Source organism: Pomacea canaliculata, linkage group LG4 (genome assembly GCF_003073045.1).
Source record: "Pomacea canaliculata isolate SZHN2017 linkage group LG4, ASM307304v1, whole genome shotgun sequence".
Classification (NCBI taxonomy): Eukaryota; Metazoa; Mollusca; class Gastropoda; order Architaenioglossa; family Ampullariidae; genus Pomacea; species Pomacea canaliculata.
Window position 1 is genome coordinate 8,659,410 of NC_037593.1, and position 19,089 is coordinate 8,678,498.

General features: G+C 44.8%; 1 protein-coding gene across 5 annotated transcripts; it reads right to left on the minus strand.

The window, feature by feature from the left end:
- Positions 1-1,540: 1,540 nt before the first annotated feature.
- LOC112562895 (collagen alpha-1(XXVI) chain-like) lies at positions 1,541-18,895 on the minus strand. 5 transcript variants are annotated; one of them, XM_025236481.1, is made up of 10 exons: positions 18,683-18,895; positions 16,412-16,745; positions 16,187-16,315; positions 8,917-8,988; positions 8,502-8,593; positions 7,739-7,809; positions 7,094-7,427; positions 6,315-6,355; positions 5,621-5,744; positions 1,541-3,386 (listed from the first exon to the last, which is right to left on the minus strand). In XM_025236481.1, the coding sequence occupies exons 3-10, from the start codon at positions 16,288-16,290 to the stop codon at positions 2,719-2,721; spliced, it is 1,506 nt and encodes a 501-aa protein (XP_025092266.1). In that variant the 5' UTR covers positions 16,291-16,315; positions 16,412-16,745; positions 18,683-18,895; the 3' UTR covers positions 1,541-2,718. The 5 variants fall into 5 exon arrangements, with proteins under 5 accessions (XP_025092266.1, XP_025092267.1, XP_025092269.1 ...); XM_025236482.1 differs by lacking the exon at positions 18,683-18,895 and adding an exon at positions 16,904-17,665; XM_025236484.1 differs by lacking the exon at positions 18,683-18,895 and having other exon boundaries at positions 1,541-3,032; positions 16,412-17,659.
- Between the last annotated feature and the right edge of the window lie 194 nt (positions 18,896-19,089).

A 19,089-nucleotide genomic window follows, 5' to 3' on the forward strand; every position in this document is an offset into this window, starting at 1 on the left:
AATGGATTTCCTTTTCTTGGGTGTGGGGGACTGGCTCTGTCTGTGTGCGTGCGCGGGCGCGCGCGTACATCTGGTTAAATAATCCACCGATTATTTTAAGAACAGGCCCCGTGTGTCGGGGAGGGGGTTACCGGGGTCACAGCAGCGGTACACCACAGTGATGTCACGAGGCCCACGGTGCACCGAGCCCATGCGCTGCTGGGTGTTGGACCGAAGGCGATCGAGGAATGGTCTGGGGAGGTGATTCGTCCTCCTTCAGAAGGCCTCCAACTCAATTAGCCCATACAGAAAAAAAAAAAAAACTCAAAAAACCTGTAACTCGAATTTACTACTGTTCTAAACCATATATTCTCCAATCCACATATATCTTTCTCATACATTCGTGTTTACAACTTTGAAACCTACGTGAGTCGTACTACATACAATTCCATAAGCAAAAATCCACAAAGATGTCCTACCTCGTCTAGGCGAGGTTAATCCAGGGTCAGTATCGAGCCGCATCCAGCGCCGATGGACACTACCATAGCAGCAAAAGGGTTAATATAACCTAAAACATGGAGGCACGGACTGGCCAGTGACACGGGCAACGGGCTGAGCTGTAGTCACCCATGATGATGTTATCAAGAATCCATCAGAACCCAAGCACGCTTTTATGGTGTTGAAAGCATATATCTCCGGGTTCGTTGTTATGGTGTCTGTTCGGAGTCTTAATGTCTCCTGGACAGCCGATGATCAGTGGGGAAGTGAATGATAGAGGAGTGAGGCAGAAAAAAAAAAACAGTGGTCGAGGGAACGATTGGAGCAACATAAAGTACACACGACTGAACGAATAATAAATATGACATTTATCAATGGCTAGAGATCTCTCTCTAAGAGAGAAAAAAAGAGAGAAAGAACTTGCTGTGTCTTCTTCGTCTTCTTGCCTTTCTGCGTGAAGGTTTGAAGCCCGAGTAGTTCCTTTGTTGTGTCCGTGCCGACCGTCTTTCCCTTCCATAAAAAGACATGAAAAGTTTAGGGGTCGTTCGTTTTCTTCATCGGGTCAAAGCGTTGGAAATTCCTTATCCCAGGCGCTTTCTTCTGCTTCAACAATGAGAGCATTCAAGTCACATTCTTCCGACGAGAGTTCCCATAACCATAAAGTGAGATCTCTTTCTTTCTCTCATCTCCTCTCTCTCGCTCACGATTGTCTTCAAGTTTTAGCAATTCATTCACATAAACTGCTGTTCCATAAAATTATACTTTTCCACTGGAGAGAGGTGTGCTTCGACTCATTCTTCTTTTGCCTGCTACCCCCTTGTGGGCCATAGGTCGCTCACAAATGTTCTCTATTCATCTTTTACTTTTTTCTCATGTTCCAGGTGTAACCTATCTTTTTCATGTCTGTTTGTAGGTTGCAACACCAGGTGTTCCTTGGTCTTCCTTCTTACTACTACTAATAAGCAACAGTAGTAGTCCTGATTATTACGATGACACATTCTCTCTCTCTCTCTCAACTAGGGCGATGTACTTTGTCTAAAGCTCGAAGAAAAAGTTCAAGAGATAAAATTTCTAATGCACCAAATTTATTAGACAGATTATATACAATTACGGGTTCATAAACTTATTCGTGGTCGTTATTACATTGCAGTTTAAAGACAACATCAAATATACATCCACATCTTAAAAATGTAAAACAACAATAATTATAAATGACCAAATACACTGCTGTATTTTTATATAGAACATTATGTTACACCCAAACAAGAGTTCTCTCACTACCGGTCATGCGATGTATTTTTTTAAAAGAAAATTATGCAATGCTGATTTCACTTTAACATACAATACATACATCTCCATCCATTATCGATAAATAAGAACCAAAATAAGTAAAATTACAGTAAATCTAACGAACACACACACATACACAGATTGCATCAGGACTCAAGGTACATCAACTTTTAAAAATATTTTTATAAAAAAATAGGCCAATATTATAATCACTACTCTGTACCCTAACATTTTTAGTGTTTCGTTCATGTTTAAATTGTGGAATTTCGTTGTTATTGTTTCCTCTCTCCCGTACGCTGTTTGCTTATCATATTATTAATAAGTAATTGTCATTCCGTGTACAGTGTTTTTCTTTCTTTCTTTCTCTGTTGCACTGCGCTGTCTGTGTGAAACCTGTTATAACAAAGTCACTTTGTGGAGATAACTGAGTACTATACACTCAGCCAAGCTATTCTCTCCTAAAGATCAGAGAGTGAGGAGAATAATTATGCACAGTTCGCACACGCGTGCTAGCGAAAGTCTCCTGCATGAGCACTGAAGTGTTGTCATCATGACCCTTGACCTGAGCGGGCTGTGGTGTGTAAAAATGGTATTGCTATCATTAAGCCATAATCATGAGCATATAAGGGTAGGTATAAACGGATGCTATCTCGTAAGTCCCTAATATAAGTAGGCAGTGGAGGGTGTGTGTGTTGCTATTATTAGGTCGTGACATCAGCGGGAAGGGTGGGTACACTGTGTCAAGTCCCGTCTCGTCATCTTAGTTCTCACCTACTCTCTTCCGATTCCGTGTTTTTAAATACAGAAAAATGCTGCCATTCCACAATTTCTTTTATCAGAAAGATGACACGATAAGACATTCTTCTAATCATCCCAAATGAACGAAGCAATGCTAAGAAACACGACTACTTGCTTTGTATCAGCCCACATACATGGCACACAACTTTGGTTTCAGTTTCGAATCAGGAGCAACAACAACACAGTGTGTCCAAACACCAGGACCTTGCTGGGCAGCTTATCCTTCCTGCCCCAAGACCGAGTTCTGCCCAACTCCATGGCGAGTTCCTTCTCGATGTCCCGCCTCACCTCTTCCAGATCCGCGCGAGAGTTGGGGTCTGCGTCAGCAGTGCTTCTCCACCCTTTCGTCAAGTCGATCGTCTTAATCATCTTCGACTCCCGATGGCCCGCTTCTTCTCCAAAAGGCACCGTCATGGAGGCCATTGTCGACCATGTGGGCATCTCGCTCTGCGGATGCTCCTCGCCGTCTGCAGTCAGAAGAGAGATCTTGGTCAAGAGATCCCTGAGCTCGTTTCTCGCCAGGCGGCAGAAACCCTTTTTGGTGAGCAGGTCGCGGGTGACGTTGAGACCCGGAAACAGTTGCCGCAGGACGGCGGCGGGGATGGGGGGAGGGGGTGGGGGTCTCGGCGGGGTCATGCAGCTGCAGGCGCGGGTAGCACCCTCCTCTGTGATGTCACCGGAGGGCAGCTTTCGGTAGGCCTGCACCTCTTCCTGGACCGGAGGATGCCCGCCTGCAGTGCGGTCCACGGGAACAGGAGGACTCATGGCGATGGCCCCTTCCTTCACACCTTGCGTGGCATTGGGACTGTTTTTGGACGCTTCTGAAATATTTGGGGCAGGCAAACGTTTACAGACTCAAAAAATCCCACCCCAAAGCACCCCCAAATGGTCCCAGCACGCTATTATACCGCAGAGAAAATTAATATCCCATGGAAATTACAATGCAGGAAAAATGCCCTCTGGAGAACGTAGGCGCCGAGTACAATCTACTTCCGACCTGCAACATTTGGCTTTTTTAAAAAAAGTGCACGGCGATCGCCTTTTTATCCTAGAGCACTTGAGTTTGGAACACTTGACTTTCAAAAACGTTTAAGATAACCACTATTCTTAAACTAGTCGACTTCAGGGCAGTGTATTTAAAAAATGTTTGAGACGATCAACTTTGAACCATCATTGTACAGTTTTCTTAAAACTGACAATACTGAGACAAATAGGTAAATCAGACCCTTTTTTCCAAGACAAGACGTCCTAAGGTAGCACAATGAGGAAATCAAAAAAACGACATACGCTGCTTCATTTTTTTCTTTTGGTAACCTAACTGCTGTAATTTGATTTCAAGAAGTTAAAAAAACAATGCTTTGAATACGGGTCAAACATCAGGAAAGAAATTTCCCTGTATACCAATGTAAGCTGGCTTGTAAGCGCAGTGAGGGGTCGTAGTGGGGAGAAGCTACGGGAGATAATCTATGCACAGCGTCGTAACCAATCTCATGGTGTGCCGTTAACTCAAGCGCTCATGTGCGCTAACTTCCCATGCAAGATTATGTCATAACCGGTGCAAAAAACCGTTAATGCTGTAGAGATCTTGGTGAACAACTCACTCCAGGACATATTCTTGATTCTCTAAAGCAGCGAGGGGGGCAGTGGGAGGGGAGTGGGTAAGAGGTTGGGTGTTTCTCAGGCTCGCACCATCAGAGTGAGGAATGAGACCCAGCACGGTGGCTTGGGTGTTCCACAAGGACACTATAGCTATTCCAACAAGGTGCAGGTTTGGACCATCGCAAAATACAGCCTCGTTCCTACACCTGGATGTGACCTGATCGGGGGTTAGGACGGACTGGTGGGCGGGGTGGGGAAGGTGAAGTGCTGCGTGCACAGCCTCGCATCGCTAGTTCCACGGTTTGTGGCAGGACTGACCATGCATCTTCGAGCAAACTGTGAGCGCTTCTGCGGTGCTGCGTTGTCGCATGATGTGACGTGTCGTGCAGAGCAGTGCAGCGCCGCACCGTGGAAAGCGCATGCTGTCACACCTTGAGCTGCTGGGATTCATGCCTCTGGCAGGACAGGTGAACCAGACAGGCCCGTTTCTGTGCAAGGCAAAGCAAAAGCAAGAGCCACATGCAGTAGACAGACTCGGATGACAGGGCAAGAACACGGTCTTTACATGCAATGTGTGTTGGCATGACAATGGCTTACATGACAGGACAAGAATACAGTCTTCACGTGCAGTGTGTTGGTATGAATGCTGGCAATGACTCAAATGACAGGACAGGAGAAAGGTCTTTACATGCAGTGTGTGTGTGTGAAGGAGGAAGGAAGAATGCTAACTGGCAATGTCAAAGCATTTATCCAAATTCTACATTTTTATCATCACTTCAGATTTTTCCAAATTTGTTTAAATAAATTAATTACAGTTTATCTTTGCCATGTGCTAAACATTACTTATAAACTGAACTATTTTCAGACTCTTTCGCTCATTCAGTCAACCCTTTCCTTCCGCAGCCATCTCTTCCTGATCTTTGTGATACACTTGAGCCAGTCTAATCATGAAGGATGAAACACGTGCGTGGGAATGCGTGGCGGCGAAGGTGTGGTCATGTGCAGAATGCATGCTCTGTGTGTGTGCGTGCGCATTTTGACATCATGCACGTGTGCTCGCCCTGTCACCCCTCGCCCCATCACGCATCCCGTGATGCAGTGGGACCACCAGGCTACAGATACTTTGTCGCAGACCCGCCATTTGTTGGCGTGAGTGAAATATATGGGAGAATTCACAGAAAGGTCTCCTACACATCGTGCTTATGCTCGTATCTCCACTCACATCTGTCCATAGAGCTAGTCTACTATATGAAATTTATGGGAACTTTTTCTGTATGAAGGAGATTGAAAAAAAAAAGCACTCAAGCACGAAAGTCTTTGATGGGGACAGAAAATTGGTCAATGCGTTCCTCCGGTATGGACAAAATGTTTGTTAATGTACTTGACAAATGTGTCACCAGTGACTTTTTTCTGCCCATGAAGAGCAATAAGCTTGACTGTACTTTGAAATACTAACCTGACAGTCTGAGAAATATTTCCTCCAGCAGGATAACACGCTTTTGAAGAATATCAAACTGGTCAGCAAGTTTTAAAGACGCGTTCAGGACATTCTGCAAGGAGTTCAGTTCTGTTTCTAAAACCTGGACACAAAAATCATCATCATCATCAATCAATCAATCAATCAATCAATCAATCAATCATCAATCATCATCATCGCCAGCGGATTTTTTGTGAATTTTCATGAATATTTCTGATTTCTTTTCACGTCTTCTACCTTTGAGCATTTATGTAAATTGGTAATTTTCTCCTTATGAATCTCAGACAGTATGGGTGGTCTGAAACACTTCTCTAATCTAAACGTTAACCATAACAATATACACCAATTGAAAACATTCATTAGTCTTAAAACTAAATGTACAACTGACTGTAAGTCATAATGCCAGAAGCTAAAGCACCTTTAAAACTAAATATACAAATTTATTTATAAATCGATGAAATAAGCAAAATACATGTACATATCTATTTTCAATCAGTACGAAACCTAAATATACATACATATCTGTATACGATTTAAAGATGAATCATGACTAATAACCTGAAAGCAGTATTCACGGCAGTGGAATGCAAAACAATAATGCTAAACTGACTACCAACCTCTAAGCAATATCCATGCTAACCGAGTGTGAAGCAATACCTAGCTCAATACCAACCTGGACGCGGGACTCCAGTAGGGTGACTCGCGAACTGTGTTCTGGAAAACAAACCCAGCATCTGGTTGAGAAACAAATTTCTTACAAGCGACAGCATGATTTCCATCCTACGAATGTCAAACATTTTGACTGGCATATAGATATAAGGATTCCTCCCACCCTACTCCCTTAAATACATTATTACACGCAGGTATCTCAGCTACACCGGACTACTACGTTGTTGTTTAAATGCCTTTTTTTTAAAAAAATCATGGCAAGGGAAAGAAAATGCTGAAACATACTGTTCCATTAAAAAATGCCGAGAGACTGCAGCTAAGGCAACGTATATCCTGCCAGGGTATATTTTCCCGACAAAGTCAGATAACATAAACCAGAAAAGTCAGTTCATCAGACCACGCAGTACACATCATATCGTGGGCTTTAATAAGGCTTGATGCTTGCAGGTTCCCGTTTTCAAACAATCAGCATGACAAAATCACGATATATTATACAAGGTCAAGACCCGGGGTATTTCAGTCAGACGGGGACAGCAAGATGTGATGGACTGACAGACAGTGTGGACAGACGATAGTGTCGGATGGGGACAAGGTAGTTAGACCACAGTATCAGATGGGGACAGTGTGGTTAGATTCCATTGTCAATGATGGGAATGTCATCGTGTCAGATGGGGACGGTTAGGTTTTGTCCCACCAAGACCTGCCAGGCCCACGAGATGATGTGCACGTGCACGTAATAGGCGTGCTTATGATGACGTCACCACATGATCAGACGACAGGCACCTTTTTCTTTGTAGTCGTCGGTCGGGCTCGGTTTTCCTCGTGGACCTTTCTTCCCTCTATCCCCTGGAGTTCCGGGTTCACATGGTTCGCCGGGTTCCCCTTTGGGACCAGGCGGCCCCTGCAAACCCGGCTGGCCTGCAAGTGCAGCCTGCTTGTATGGAGATGGTCCCTGACTGAACGGGCTTTCTCCGGGTGGTCCCTTTTGCCCGGGGACACCTGGTGGTCCCTGTTCACCTTTGTCCCCCTTTTCTCCTTTCGGACCTGCAGGGCATTTACAACCGGAGGCACCTTGTGATGAGGGGTGGTATGCTGAGCGCTGAGAAGAGCTGAAGTGCTATACGGGCAAGAAAGAAGTAATTCAGCCAGACTGACTCAGAAAAATTTACTTGACAAGATTTGATGCTAAAATTGTATCTTAGATAAACGTAGACCCTCTGCACATATTCTGGGAAGTATTGCAACGACTGACAAATATAGTTTTTGATAGAAAAACAATTTTGATCGCAATAAGTGCTCTACCCCACAAGTACAAGTTGTCTACGTAACCGTTTTTGCCCACAGAAACTAGCCTTTCACATACATGTAAGTTTGCTTACTCTCTGCCCGCAACAAAAAGGTCTTTGTCTCAGTGGGGACATGTCTCACCTTCTTGATTGCCAGTTCGGCGTGGGACAGCCTGGACAAGATGTCACTCAACACTGTACAGTTGAAACACTCTGTATAAAAAGAAGCACATCAAACTATTTTAAGTCTACTTTTCTTTGCACCTCTCACAAAACCTGGAACATTCTCTCAGTTGCGTCATCGACGTCTCCACCACTTCTGTTATCAAGATACTATTACAAAGACGAAAAACAATTAACATCTTTCTAAGAGTGCGTTCGACCACTACCCCATCTCTCCACCCCCGTTTTTCTTACATGATAATATCGCTCCAAAGTGATAAAGCAAATAAGCACTTGTCATATCAAGATAAGATATTGTTACCAAGCAGCAAACAGTGAACATTTGTTAAGTGAATGTTTCCCCTCTCCCTTCGTCTTCCACACAAGAACCAAACAGTTAACCTTTTCTATTCTCACAACCTATTTCGTCTCAAAGTAGTAGAACAGTTCACGACTGGGATAGAATTCTTATTTATCTTATTTGTATTGCATTTTCTTTCATTGCAATAATATATTCTGAAAATATTTATAATCGTAAAATACTTTTACTTATTCAAAATAATGAAGCTATCAAATTTAATGTATCTTTCTTTCCTGCAACTATGTCCAGAAAATGACATTTTTACATTGCATTTTATGTCTTTTCAATAAAAACAAAATCGCTGCCGGCTCTGTATGTGTTAAATTTTCTCAGAGATATGTGCTTTACATTAGGTTAATGATGATATGTTCAAAATACTTACCTTCATCACAGTTTGCACCTTGAAATCCAGGGCAGCAAGTCCACTGAACTTCTTTTTTCCAGCGGTAAACCCTTTTCTTGAGATGGATGGCTCTGCAACATTAGATCGCATCCATATTGCACAGGTAAAACACCCGTATGTCAACTAACGTTTTCTCAGGGATTAAATACGATGCATTAGCCCAAGGACAAAACAAAAAGGAGATAAAATGTGATGAAAATTCGGAGACCTGAACATTTCCCCAGTCATATTCCTCCCAAGCCACAAAAATGTTCCTTCTTGCGTGACTTCTCTTTACGCTAATAAGCTGACTCCCCCGTCCTTCGTCCTATTCCCCCGTAAAAAAGAGGGGTTTTTTCCTCTTGAGAAGCTACTTTCTACAGTGAGCACAGTAGTAAACAGTTGTAAAACTCACTGTCCGTTGCTCCAGTCGACCTGAGGCTGAAGGCAGGTCACCAGTCTCGTATGCATGCGAGGACACCACTTTCTGCAAGACACAAGATAGAACACTACTTTCTGCACGAGACAACAAAACACCACTTTCTGCAATAAGACACAAGGCAGAACACCACTTTCTCTATGAGACAAGTTAGAATGTGCACTTATATCCTTATATTGTAAAGCCATAACTGAGGAGGAGACGCTGGACCATATGTTTAGGTGTTTGTGTAAGCACGTGACCTCTTTCTGGGCATCATGATGTTTGTAAAAGTAAGAGGGGTATTCACCCAGTACTAAGGAAATAGTGTCTTGCACAGAGATTTACTCAATAGAAAAAAATGAGTTAGAACCCCAGTAGTTCTTTAAAAGTCACCCAGAACCGTTAAGTGCCCATCCTGGTTTCTCTTGGCCATAACTTCTGGTGCGATCTTCTTGGGTTGGGTATGTCAGAATATGATTTTTCTAACAGACATTTCTCACACTTTTTTTTCTCTCTCCTCTGTCTCACTCAGAAATACACAGACACACAAAAACATAAAAATTATTCTAACAAAACAGCCTTTGTTCTGGGGTTTTTTCTCTTAACATTCTTTCTCTTTCATAATAAGACAGATTAGAAGTATGTTTCCACTAAGAACAGAATAGAAAAAGAAAAAAAAACCCCGAGAATTTATGGAGTACTCAATAACTAGGTGTTGGCCTCTTTGGCATCTTTTGTTTTGAAATTGGAGCAGATCAGGAAACTACGACAAGGGCACATTGTGCAGACAATGGCGGCTTCTTGACAGACAGGGTGCGGCACACGATGTGACAAGAAAACCAGGCTGACAGCTTGACATCTTTTCACTGGTGCTCAGAAAACTGTGACACCGACATCTGAATACAATTCATGTGAACAGTGAACGTCACTGAATATAGTGAATAATCTAATCTCACATTGTGCTACCACTACAATCGAACTTGTCCTCACCTTAGTCGTCAGTACACGCGCTCTAGAAAACTGTTCCCTCAGCTAAAAAAACTCCATTCCCCTTCCTCCATTTTTACAAAAGTGATGTCTCCATTGACTTTAGCAGGTTTTTCTTCCATTTCTGTGTCAGGTTTCGGTCAGCTAGCATGTAGGAGCTGCTATTTTCAAGCTCGCAGTAATACGCCACTTGCCGCTGGCATCGTTCGCCTGCATTACAGGAAGTGACCACTTCTGCGTCTCTCAGCCAGAAGAGCGCCTCTAACTCATTTCCACTTTCTCAGCGACTTCCTACGTGACCTTTCACAAGTGATCGAGAGTTCGCATGTAAGCTTGTACAGTGAGGGGAGAGATCGGACAGGACCTTTATACCAAACGAAAATCCTCCAAAAGACTGAAATTTTAAAAAAATTTAAATAATAAATAAATAAAGACGAACCTCGAAGGTTGCACTCCACAAACTGCTTTCTTGTTCTGTTTTATAATGAGTTAAGACACACACTAATCATTAATAAATGATTAAATAAATTGTGACTCGTGTGCTCCAGGTAAAGATAATCTGTATGATTAAGTCTCTGAAAGCATTTACATAGATAATATTTTTCATTTCTTTAAATGTCGCCTGGGATACCCTTCTCTGCGTCTTATGCTGAGCTCAGTATACTGGTACTCAGTATAATGGTAGTTAAGGGAAACTACAAGTAATTTTGATTCTAGATATATATTTTAATGACTATAATGAGAATTCTCCTTTCTCATCCCTGTCTGCAGTGTAGGCATCCTTGACCCACCCGCTGCGCCGTTATGACAGTTGGCACCCGAAAAAAGAAGCCAGGTCGGAGCGCGGACTCCTCCCCTCACTTGCACGTGCGCCTTACAAAGCCGTCGGCAATGACTAACCCCCGGGTCGTCTGGCCTTTTCAAAGGGACCTTTGACCCCTGGAGAGGCAAAGTGAGGCGATGAGACGCCAGAATTCTTTTCATATGAAGTCCTGTGCGGCGCCGGTGAGAGGTCGGCGCGTTATGAACTAGGGCCCTCAATGCGCGATAGTCGGGTATGACAGGGACAGATGTAACGGGTAGAAGCTCCCCTACCTACCCACCCACCAACACCTCCCTCATGCGCGTGCAGTGTGTCACGTTCATGCCTGCCACGTTCTGCCATAGCTTCTGATTTATGACAAAGTTTTTTCCGTGTTCGTGAGTCCAAACCCGTCTTGTGGCATTTCCGATCCTTCACAATTTTTTTTTTCTCTCCCGATATCTCCTTCCCGTTTAGTTCAGTGCATTTAAATGCTTTTTTTTTTTCAAACCAGAGACGCACAGCTGTACAATATTTTTCTTCGGTCAGCAATTTATTTTTATACGAACATTATGAGTACCTTGGCCATATATGGTGACATGTTAGACATGTTTCCGATTAAGAAATCCCTTTTTAAAGGTCAGATTGGTGCAATTTGTTATATTAGGGTCAAGTTCAGTGCAAGATACTTTGTCTCAAATGTGAGTGAATATCCCTCTTCCGTTCTTGACATACACGCGTTATAACATCCCCATGCACGCACAGACAAACATCCTCATGTACGCACAGACATCATGTACGCAGAGACAAACATCACGTATAGAAAATGTCAACAACACAAACGTCAAGCTTGTACATTGCCTTGTTGTCAAGGCCTTAGCCAATGGGAGAGTTGGGTCCATTTGTAATTATCCGTTTCTGTGTACAAAGAGACATTACGGAGTTTGACTTCACTGTGTGGTGCATATAATTATGGTCTTCCACGCCTCACAAGCCCATCCCTCTCCTTGCCCAGCCCGTCCTCCACTCCCCCATCCTTTCCCCACAAATCCCCATTCCCCACTGCGAAATCGCGTTCAGGTGTTAGTACTTTTCCCTCCTAAAATCAACATCAACAATCTGTATGATGTCTATATGCGAGGATATCAGTAACAGAAGGTGAAAGGATAGGTTACTCTAGTGAGTTATTTGGGGAAAATAATGAAATTGCTTCAATCAGTCATCAGAAGAAAAAAAAACAAACTCGCCCTCCAATAGACCTTTAGACATGTCGGGATGCACGAAAGCTTCGAGTGTCCAATCCTTACGTATAAATATTTGCAGGCTCCAGTTCACCATGTAACATTTATGGGCACTTTTCTGTATGTAAAGAGAATCGAGCACCTATGTATCCCCCGCTGTAGTCACTCCTTAGTTTGAACCTTCCCTTCATCTCCCGCAGCCTCGCTCCATGCACGACCCGTCCATTGTATGTTTTTGCAATGCCCTTCCTATTCACGAAGTTATTAAGGAGCAAACAATTCATCCCGTGAGAACGCCTTTATCATCTCCCCTGTGTTAGACATTCTTCTCAAGTCTTTTCTTCTCGATCTTCTCTTCCCCCCCCCACCCCCACCTCCCACGTGCTGAACCGAGACCACCTCGGAGTGCTCAGACCTGATGACCCCGCGACCCTGGGATCTGCCCGCCGACACTGTCGGTATCGTTCGGTCACGAGACGTTGGACCACGAAGTTCTCCGCTGTTAGTCTCGGCGAGCCTAAACAATGAATGTAACTAAACCGGAAGCTTTATACACACTTGCCTCGTTTTAGCAATTAACTGGAAAAAGAATCATCAGCCAGCAGTCCAGTAATACAAGTTTGTGGTCGGACAGTCGTGGCGCACTTCTGCTACCCGCCATCAGTCAAGCGGAGACAATCGATGGTCGCTGAAATTGGTTCGAGTCGGTTCCTTCTGTCCGGCATCCTTTTATTGAGTGGCACTGTCGTACAGGGTTTAACTTCGAGGACTCGGGTGGGACATGCGAGAAAGTCTCCGAGACTTAATATGCTTATTGCGGAAAAAGATCGTTTCACTACCTGCCCTCTATCCGCTGTTGTTTTTGCGTCGTCGTTGTATTTCTTAGTGCCAGAATTGTCTGTAGTAATGGTCGTACGGGTGGGTAACAGTTTCATCTTTATTTTGGTCGGTGGCATAATGATAGTTTGTTCCTACATCAAACAAAATCTGTAACCGCAGACACCCACAACGTCCCTACCCAAAGTGTCTAGTCAGCGAAAGATGAAAGGGACGCGGAGCCACGTCCTCATTTTCTTCCGCCCCTTCAATCTTCCCTAAAAGATGTAGGTATCTATTCAATACTGGATAGACAGAAAAGGGTGGAGGATGGATGGGATTGCAGTCGCGGGTACGTGCGAGTCTCGGAGCGCTGATCAGGCTTAGAAGACGAGTTCGCTAGCAACATTGGCCTCTCCCTGGAACAGCGGGCAGCGGAGTGGTTAGAGCGCTGGCATCCAAACCGAGAGGCGCGCTGGTTCGATACCCGTGTGACGCAGTAACCTTCCGCCAGTCAACCTTTTTGTCGGGAATGGGTACCAGACTCCACACAGAGTTAGGAAAGGAGTGGCAGTGAGGGAGAGGAGATATGCACCACCCTCACATAAGGCTATTCCCGAGAAAACTCACCAACGAACTGAAAAAGGTCAGGGGGACGACCTTTATCTTTTACTCCATAGTCAAGGTTGCAATTCTTTTGTTCTTGTGTACACTTAAACTTATATTATAACTTCCAATATCCGTTTAACAGAAGGAAAAAAAAAAAGGAAAATGGGTGATTACAGTCAGTGTGTGTGCATACATGGAATGTTCTTTGTGTTTGGCAAACTCCCACAGTAGAATTCTCACCCTTGAAAAACGATAACCCACCCACCCAGCAACACCCGTTTCAGCTCCTGCTCAAAGCTATCGGTATCAAAGTCCCCCGCCAGCAGGGGTTTGCTGCATTTCGCCTTGCCGCCATCACTTAGTCACGGGCTGATGATGTGCTTAAAAGTGTGAAGTCTAAACGGCGGCTTGTTTTCCCTCCTTGTCCCTTTGAATGCCCGAAGAGAGTCGCCCATGTTTATGTTTCCAAAGACTAGAATTACCATCACCAGAAAATGTAGTCGTCAGCAGCGAAGTGTTTTTAGCGTCTCTCGCTCCAGTGACTTGGAACGTGCATAATTCCCCGAGTGAGATTCCCTCCTGCTTTATAGGGGTTTGAATTCTAAACAAGATGCTGCTTCGAACGGTGAAAGTGGTACATAAACCGAGAAAAAAACATAGAATAAACCGAGTGCCTTCTACTTTTCTCGCATTCCCTCTCTACGAGTGATTGTCATGTCGGGAGGGGGCAACTCTGGAAGCAAATGCCACTTACAAAAGAACAGCGTGCCCGAGACGAGATTTGAACTTCAGACATCCAAAACGGTGGCAGGCGCTAATCGTTGCGCTAGGGGACCACCCATGTGTTATGTGGACCTTAGCTGTTGGGTCATAATAATAACAAAGTTTCCATATAGCACTATATCTCTGCTCTATGGGGAAATTCATCCTAGAAGATCCTAAAGTTGAGCTCCCATAATTCTATTACTTCCAGTCGCTCAAACACGCATATCCGATTACGTAGTAGGAATTATACTGTAACCCCTCGCACCCAGGTGTCTGCTGGTCCACTTGGCAGGTAAAACCCTTTCACCCGACTTCCCACGCCAGTACCCGTCCTAGCGAATTTGATTACGGTTGAAAGGGTGTCCGTTGTCAGCTAAAAAGCGTAATAACACGCCATGACAAGGGTAATCTCGCGCCATCTCGCTGTTCGCGTGATGTTCGCCAAAAAGGCCTCGCATAACCAACTTCACCAGTGGCCAGACTAGAGGGCTAAAGTCCTTCAGTCAGCTAAACACCTCATTAAATATCAGCAGTTCAGCTGAATGCTTGGCGCTGCAGCCATCTAGACATCACCTATCGACGCCAGTGCACCTGGTTCCAGGTGTGACTTCACTCGTCGAGCAACTAATCAACTGTCAGATCTCTCGCGAACGCTTTCTTTCTCGTTTTTGCTCGTTCATTCCTTCTTTCTCATGAAGTCTGTTGGAAGTGGCCTGCTGGGATCGCGCTAAACACTAAACCATACAACCTGTAAATATGTTGACTCTTGTGTTGCGCTCTTCAGGCGCGGAAACATCTGCACGTGTGGCTGTAATAATGCGCGAGCATTCTCGCGCCAGCTTCCGCAACACCAGCGCTCTCGTAGTTTCCGGTTGGCTGCCATCGGAGCTGTAGTCATTCGTCAGGGGTCACCCATCAAACGTCACCCTAAACACAAACACCCCGCGCTTTCTCGACCCGCCGCCTGACCCAGGGGCGCCACCTCCGTGGCTCGTTTTCCGTAGAGCGCGTAAACAGACTCGACCCGAGGGCAGACCACCTCGTGTGCTGTGGGAATGCCAGGAAAGCTTGTTTTACACGACATTCGCACTGCTGAAAGCCATTAGCGCTCTCACTGTCGACATGATGCAGCCTTCGAATGATCTGACTGATGGTCAGACACCTGTAGTATGATGTTCCACAGATACTATTCCCTCGACTGTAGGCACCTGAAACGCAGTGCGGTGGTGTATCGAGGAACCCAAATGATGAAAATCCTTTTGATGAAAAAAAACCCACATAAACTGCAAGAAATTATCAAAAATAATTCTGTTCTGAAGTCAGAAACCATAAAGTCGATCACCGAATCAAAGACGACGCACATGGTAGGCCGGGTATATGGTATATTCTGAATGGTAGGCCGGGTATATTAAACCGATAGTTCTGAAGTCTGAAACCAGATTCCAGCAAACAATGACCATCAATACAGACTTTGCGCAATCTTATTTTACGTGATTTACACTTAAGTACAGGAGCACTTTCGGTTTGACCTACGTGTGCACGTAAACACAGGAGTACATTTAATGTAAGTACACAAAGTGTCCAGGCTGCCCCCTACAGCACTTAACAACGTCTGGGTCACAGCGGTTGGCCTGGGGCACCGACAAACTGCGACTCCTCTTTTCATATCTTCCTCACCTCCCTCTCTCTCTTCCGGCACGCATGCGCAGTACCATGCCCACCCGGGGAATCGTCTGGCAGGGTAGAGAAATCAAGCGATACCAGACTGCCATCGAGAAGACCCTGGCTGGGTAACATAGGTATCGTTGCCTCATTGTAAAACACATTATTGATACTCTGCAATAAAACCGAGCTTTTATGGGTCTGTACTCATTTTCCGGAGAATGTTTGGTCCAAGGGTCCAAAACAAATAGGAAAATGTTTGCCCTGTAAATTCGCTGTACTGACAAAAATGTTTCGTCCGTACAGCCACACACGCTTGACATCCCCCACTCCCACGTCCCCCGTGACAACGAGGCAAGAGTCAACCAACTGTACAACTCACCCTGATGTGTCAGTCCCATATCCTGACGAGTCTGTTGCCTGTAGGAACAAAGTCAGGAGCCACCACACAGCCAGTGCCGCAGACGCTGTCCATGTCGACTTCATGCCGCACGCTGGTCCAGAGAAATTCCTGCAAAGTCGAGCACGCAGAGTGTTAATTTAACGACAAAACTACTACTAATAATAACCATTAGTTAACGAAATGACGAAGTTGCAGAGAACCAACCTTTCGCCGCAGAATAGTTGTGAGGTCCTTGCAGACCCGAGGGTGTCCCAGGGTTGTTCTGTTGCCGATGTCGACGTGCGTTATCATCCGATAGCTCGGGGCGATGACAAAACTTCTTTTGTCGCTTTCAATTGCAGAACAACGTAAGTGGCGCCCCCTATTGTCTGGTTGAGGTGTCAATGAGTGGCCGCTCTTAATGACGTCATCAACCGGCACACTCCCAGTTTCTTAAGGACCAGAAGATGCGAGCAGAATCCAGAACAAGTCATGTGGCCGTCTGACGCCGAGTTTTGTGATGTTTGACATTTTTCTGTCTCATGATTAAAGCTTTAGACTGGAAGTACAGGGGGAAAAAGTACAGGGGAAAATTTTTTAAAATAAACAAGAAAACAAGGTTGAAAAGTCTGAAAGGCAGATAAACGACAAAACGTTCTAAAACTGCAAGTGAAAGTCTTGTCACAAAAAAACTTTAAAAAAGAATCACAGGCCAACCTCCCCGTCTGATGTCGGTCACAGCTGAGGTTTGAGTCTCTCAGCCTTATAACTTTTCCGGTGCTCCTATTTCCAGGCAGTTATTTTTAACATTTTTTTTTTTATCTGATGATCACATTTCTCCTTAGGCTTGGTAGGTACTCGAGAAGGTAGGTTCTAGAAGTTTGCCACTGCAAGGTTCGCCTTGCTGGACTAGCACTCAGTTCCATTTTGTGGGACCTCGGTGAGAACTAAGTTGACCATCAGGCCTGCCGACCACCTCCATGTCGCAGCCGCTACTGGCTTGAAGTCGTGACCGATTTTTCGACTCGAGTGCAGGTAGTCGAGCTCGGGGAAATCGGGAGGAGGTGGGGACGGGGTGGAGTGGGTGGTCGGAGGAATGAGAAGGGAGGGGGAGAGAAGGTACCAAGCCGTCATGCTCCCATCACCTAGGCAACCTGAGAGTTCATGAGCCAGCGAGCGTTTGCCAGGTTCCATCGCGCGCACAGCGTCTCGCCTCCTCCAGTGTGTGTAGCAACGAGGCTACTGGACTGGGTCATAGGTCAAGACGACAACTCAAGGCAGTTCTAGTGATGCAGCGTTTTTTTGAGTTTTTATTTCTTCTTCTTCGCTTGTCAGCAAGGAAAACAAAGCTTGGATTCGTCACCAGTAGTTTTTGTTTGTTTTTTGCGTCTATAGATTGTCGCGTACCAGTCGCTGTCCCAGTTTATTTTAACCCTGAACGAATGTGATATGTGATAGAAGCTGGTCATTTTAAGTGGTCCCATACGGCTACTCATTTTGTCTGAATGGGTATGAATGATTAAAAAGATCTTTGATACAAGAGAGTCGTTGAGAAAAATATGTGAGAAGGGACTGAATGATGGACGTTTGATTGTGAATGAAAATATTTTCTGTCGTTGAACCTGAATGCTATACACCGAGACACATCGTAAGATTTTTGTGAGTGAGTGGGGGTGTTGTGTGATATCCATCTTAGTCAACATCATTTTTATCATTGTCGTCTCAAGGTGTGATCACTGAGGACTGGTTTTCCTAGTTTAATCGTTTCAGCTGATTTTTATTTTTGAAGTAACTAAGAGACGAACAAAGGGAAGAATAATGCGATGTTCTCAGCATTTTCAGTTTTTTTCCCCAGTTCTTAGTAGCTACCCAGACACGCAGAGCGAAGTCTGACCACCACAGCCACATAGCCAGGGGCGCCAGTATCAGTGTCGGTTTACTTTGATGTTTTGTGGACACGTTGTGTATACAGCCACCCGGTGTATGGAAAACGCTTGGCAGTTATTCAGTAATGGGTGTTAGGATTCACGAAATTTTTTAGAAATTATGTCTTCCTTAAAAGTTTGTCTAAATATTTTGTCCCTAGCTTTGATGTTCTGCTTCGTGAGATTGAAAAGAAGTATTTGCTTAATTTTTTTCTCCCTTTTTTCTAGAAAATATGCGAACGTATTTTATCAGTAAGTGTGAAAGGGTCAGAAGACTAAGAAACGCCTGGTGTGATCGTCCTCCTGTGAGAATGCAAGAGTTTGTAGCGAGTTGCTTGGTGTGAGAGTAACACTCTATATCCGTCTAATCACGAACCCTATATTTTTTGCAGGGAATATTCACTTTGTAGTATTCTTCTGGACGGGGAATTTATCAGGACTTGGGCAAAAATCACAAGAAAGTTGAAGAAGTAAGGAACGTAAAGGTTCGAACCTGCTGGAGGTGTACCTGATAAGGCCGTTATAGTGATGCTGGGAAGAATGAACTGAAGCTGAAGGTGGTTGAACTTACCTGCTTTCTGAGGGGTTTTCTCCAACATTCCCCGCTTTTCGACGAGTGGTTCACCACCTGAGCTGGTGGCACCGTGGCAACGCTGTAGAGTTTCGCAGACGATATTTCACTTCGTGGCTTCCGCACTGTGCGCCCGTAGTGCTAATGGGTTTCCTTCTTGACTACGACGCTGCCACCCTCCTCCCTACCGTCTCCCACCCTCCTCCCTACCGTCTCCCACCCGCTTCCCTCATCCGGGTTCACACAGACCATCAGAGTTCTCTTCCCCGCCGTGCTGTGCCGCATGGCACGTGCTACTCGCTGTACGACTCTGATGTGGGATTTACTGCTGTACAGTTGTACTGCCGGCTCAGTCACGCCATCGTTTGTACAAATGCACTGTCGACTTACTGTGCTGTGTATTTGTA

Bases quoted from the DNA above. Each gene is read 5' to 3' on its own strand.
- LOC112562895 (XM_025236481.1), bottom strand. From the start codon at position 16,290: ATGAAGTCGACATGGACAGCGTCTGCGGCACTGGCTGTGTGGTGGCTC. The intron at 5,745-6,314 runs GTTGGTATTGAG...TTTTGTGTCCAG, and splicing joins TACTGGAGTCCCGCGTCCAG to GTTTTAGAAACAGAACTGAA. The intron at 3,387-5,620 runs GTTAGTATTTCA...CAAATATTTCAG, and splicing joins AATATTTCTCAGACTGTCAG to AAGCGTCCAAAAACAGTCCC.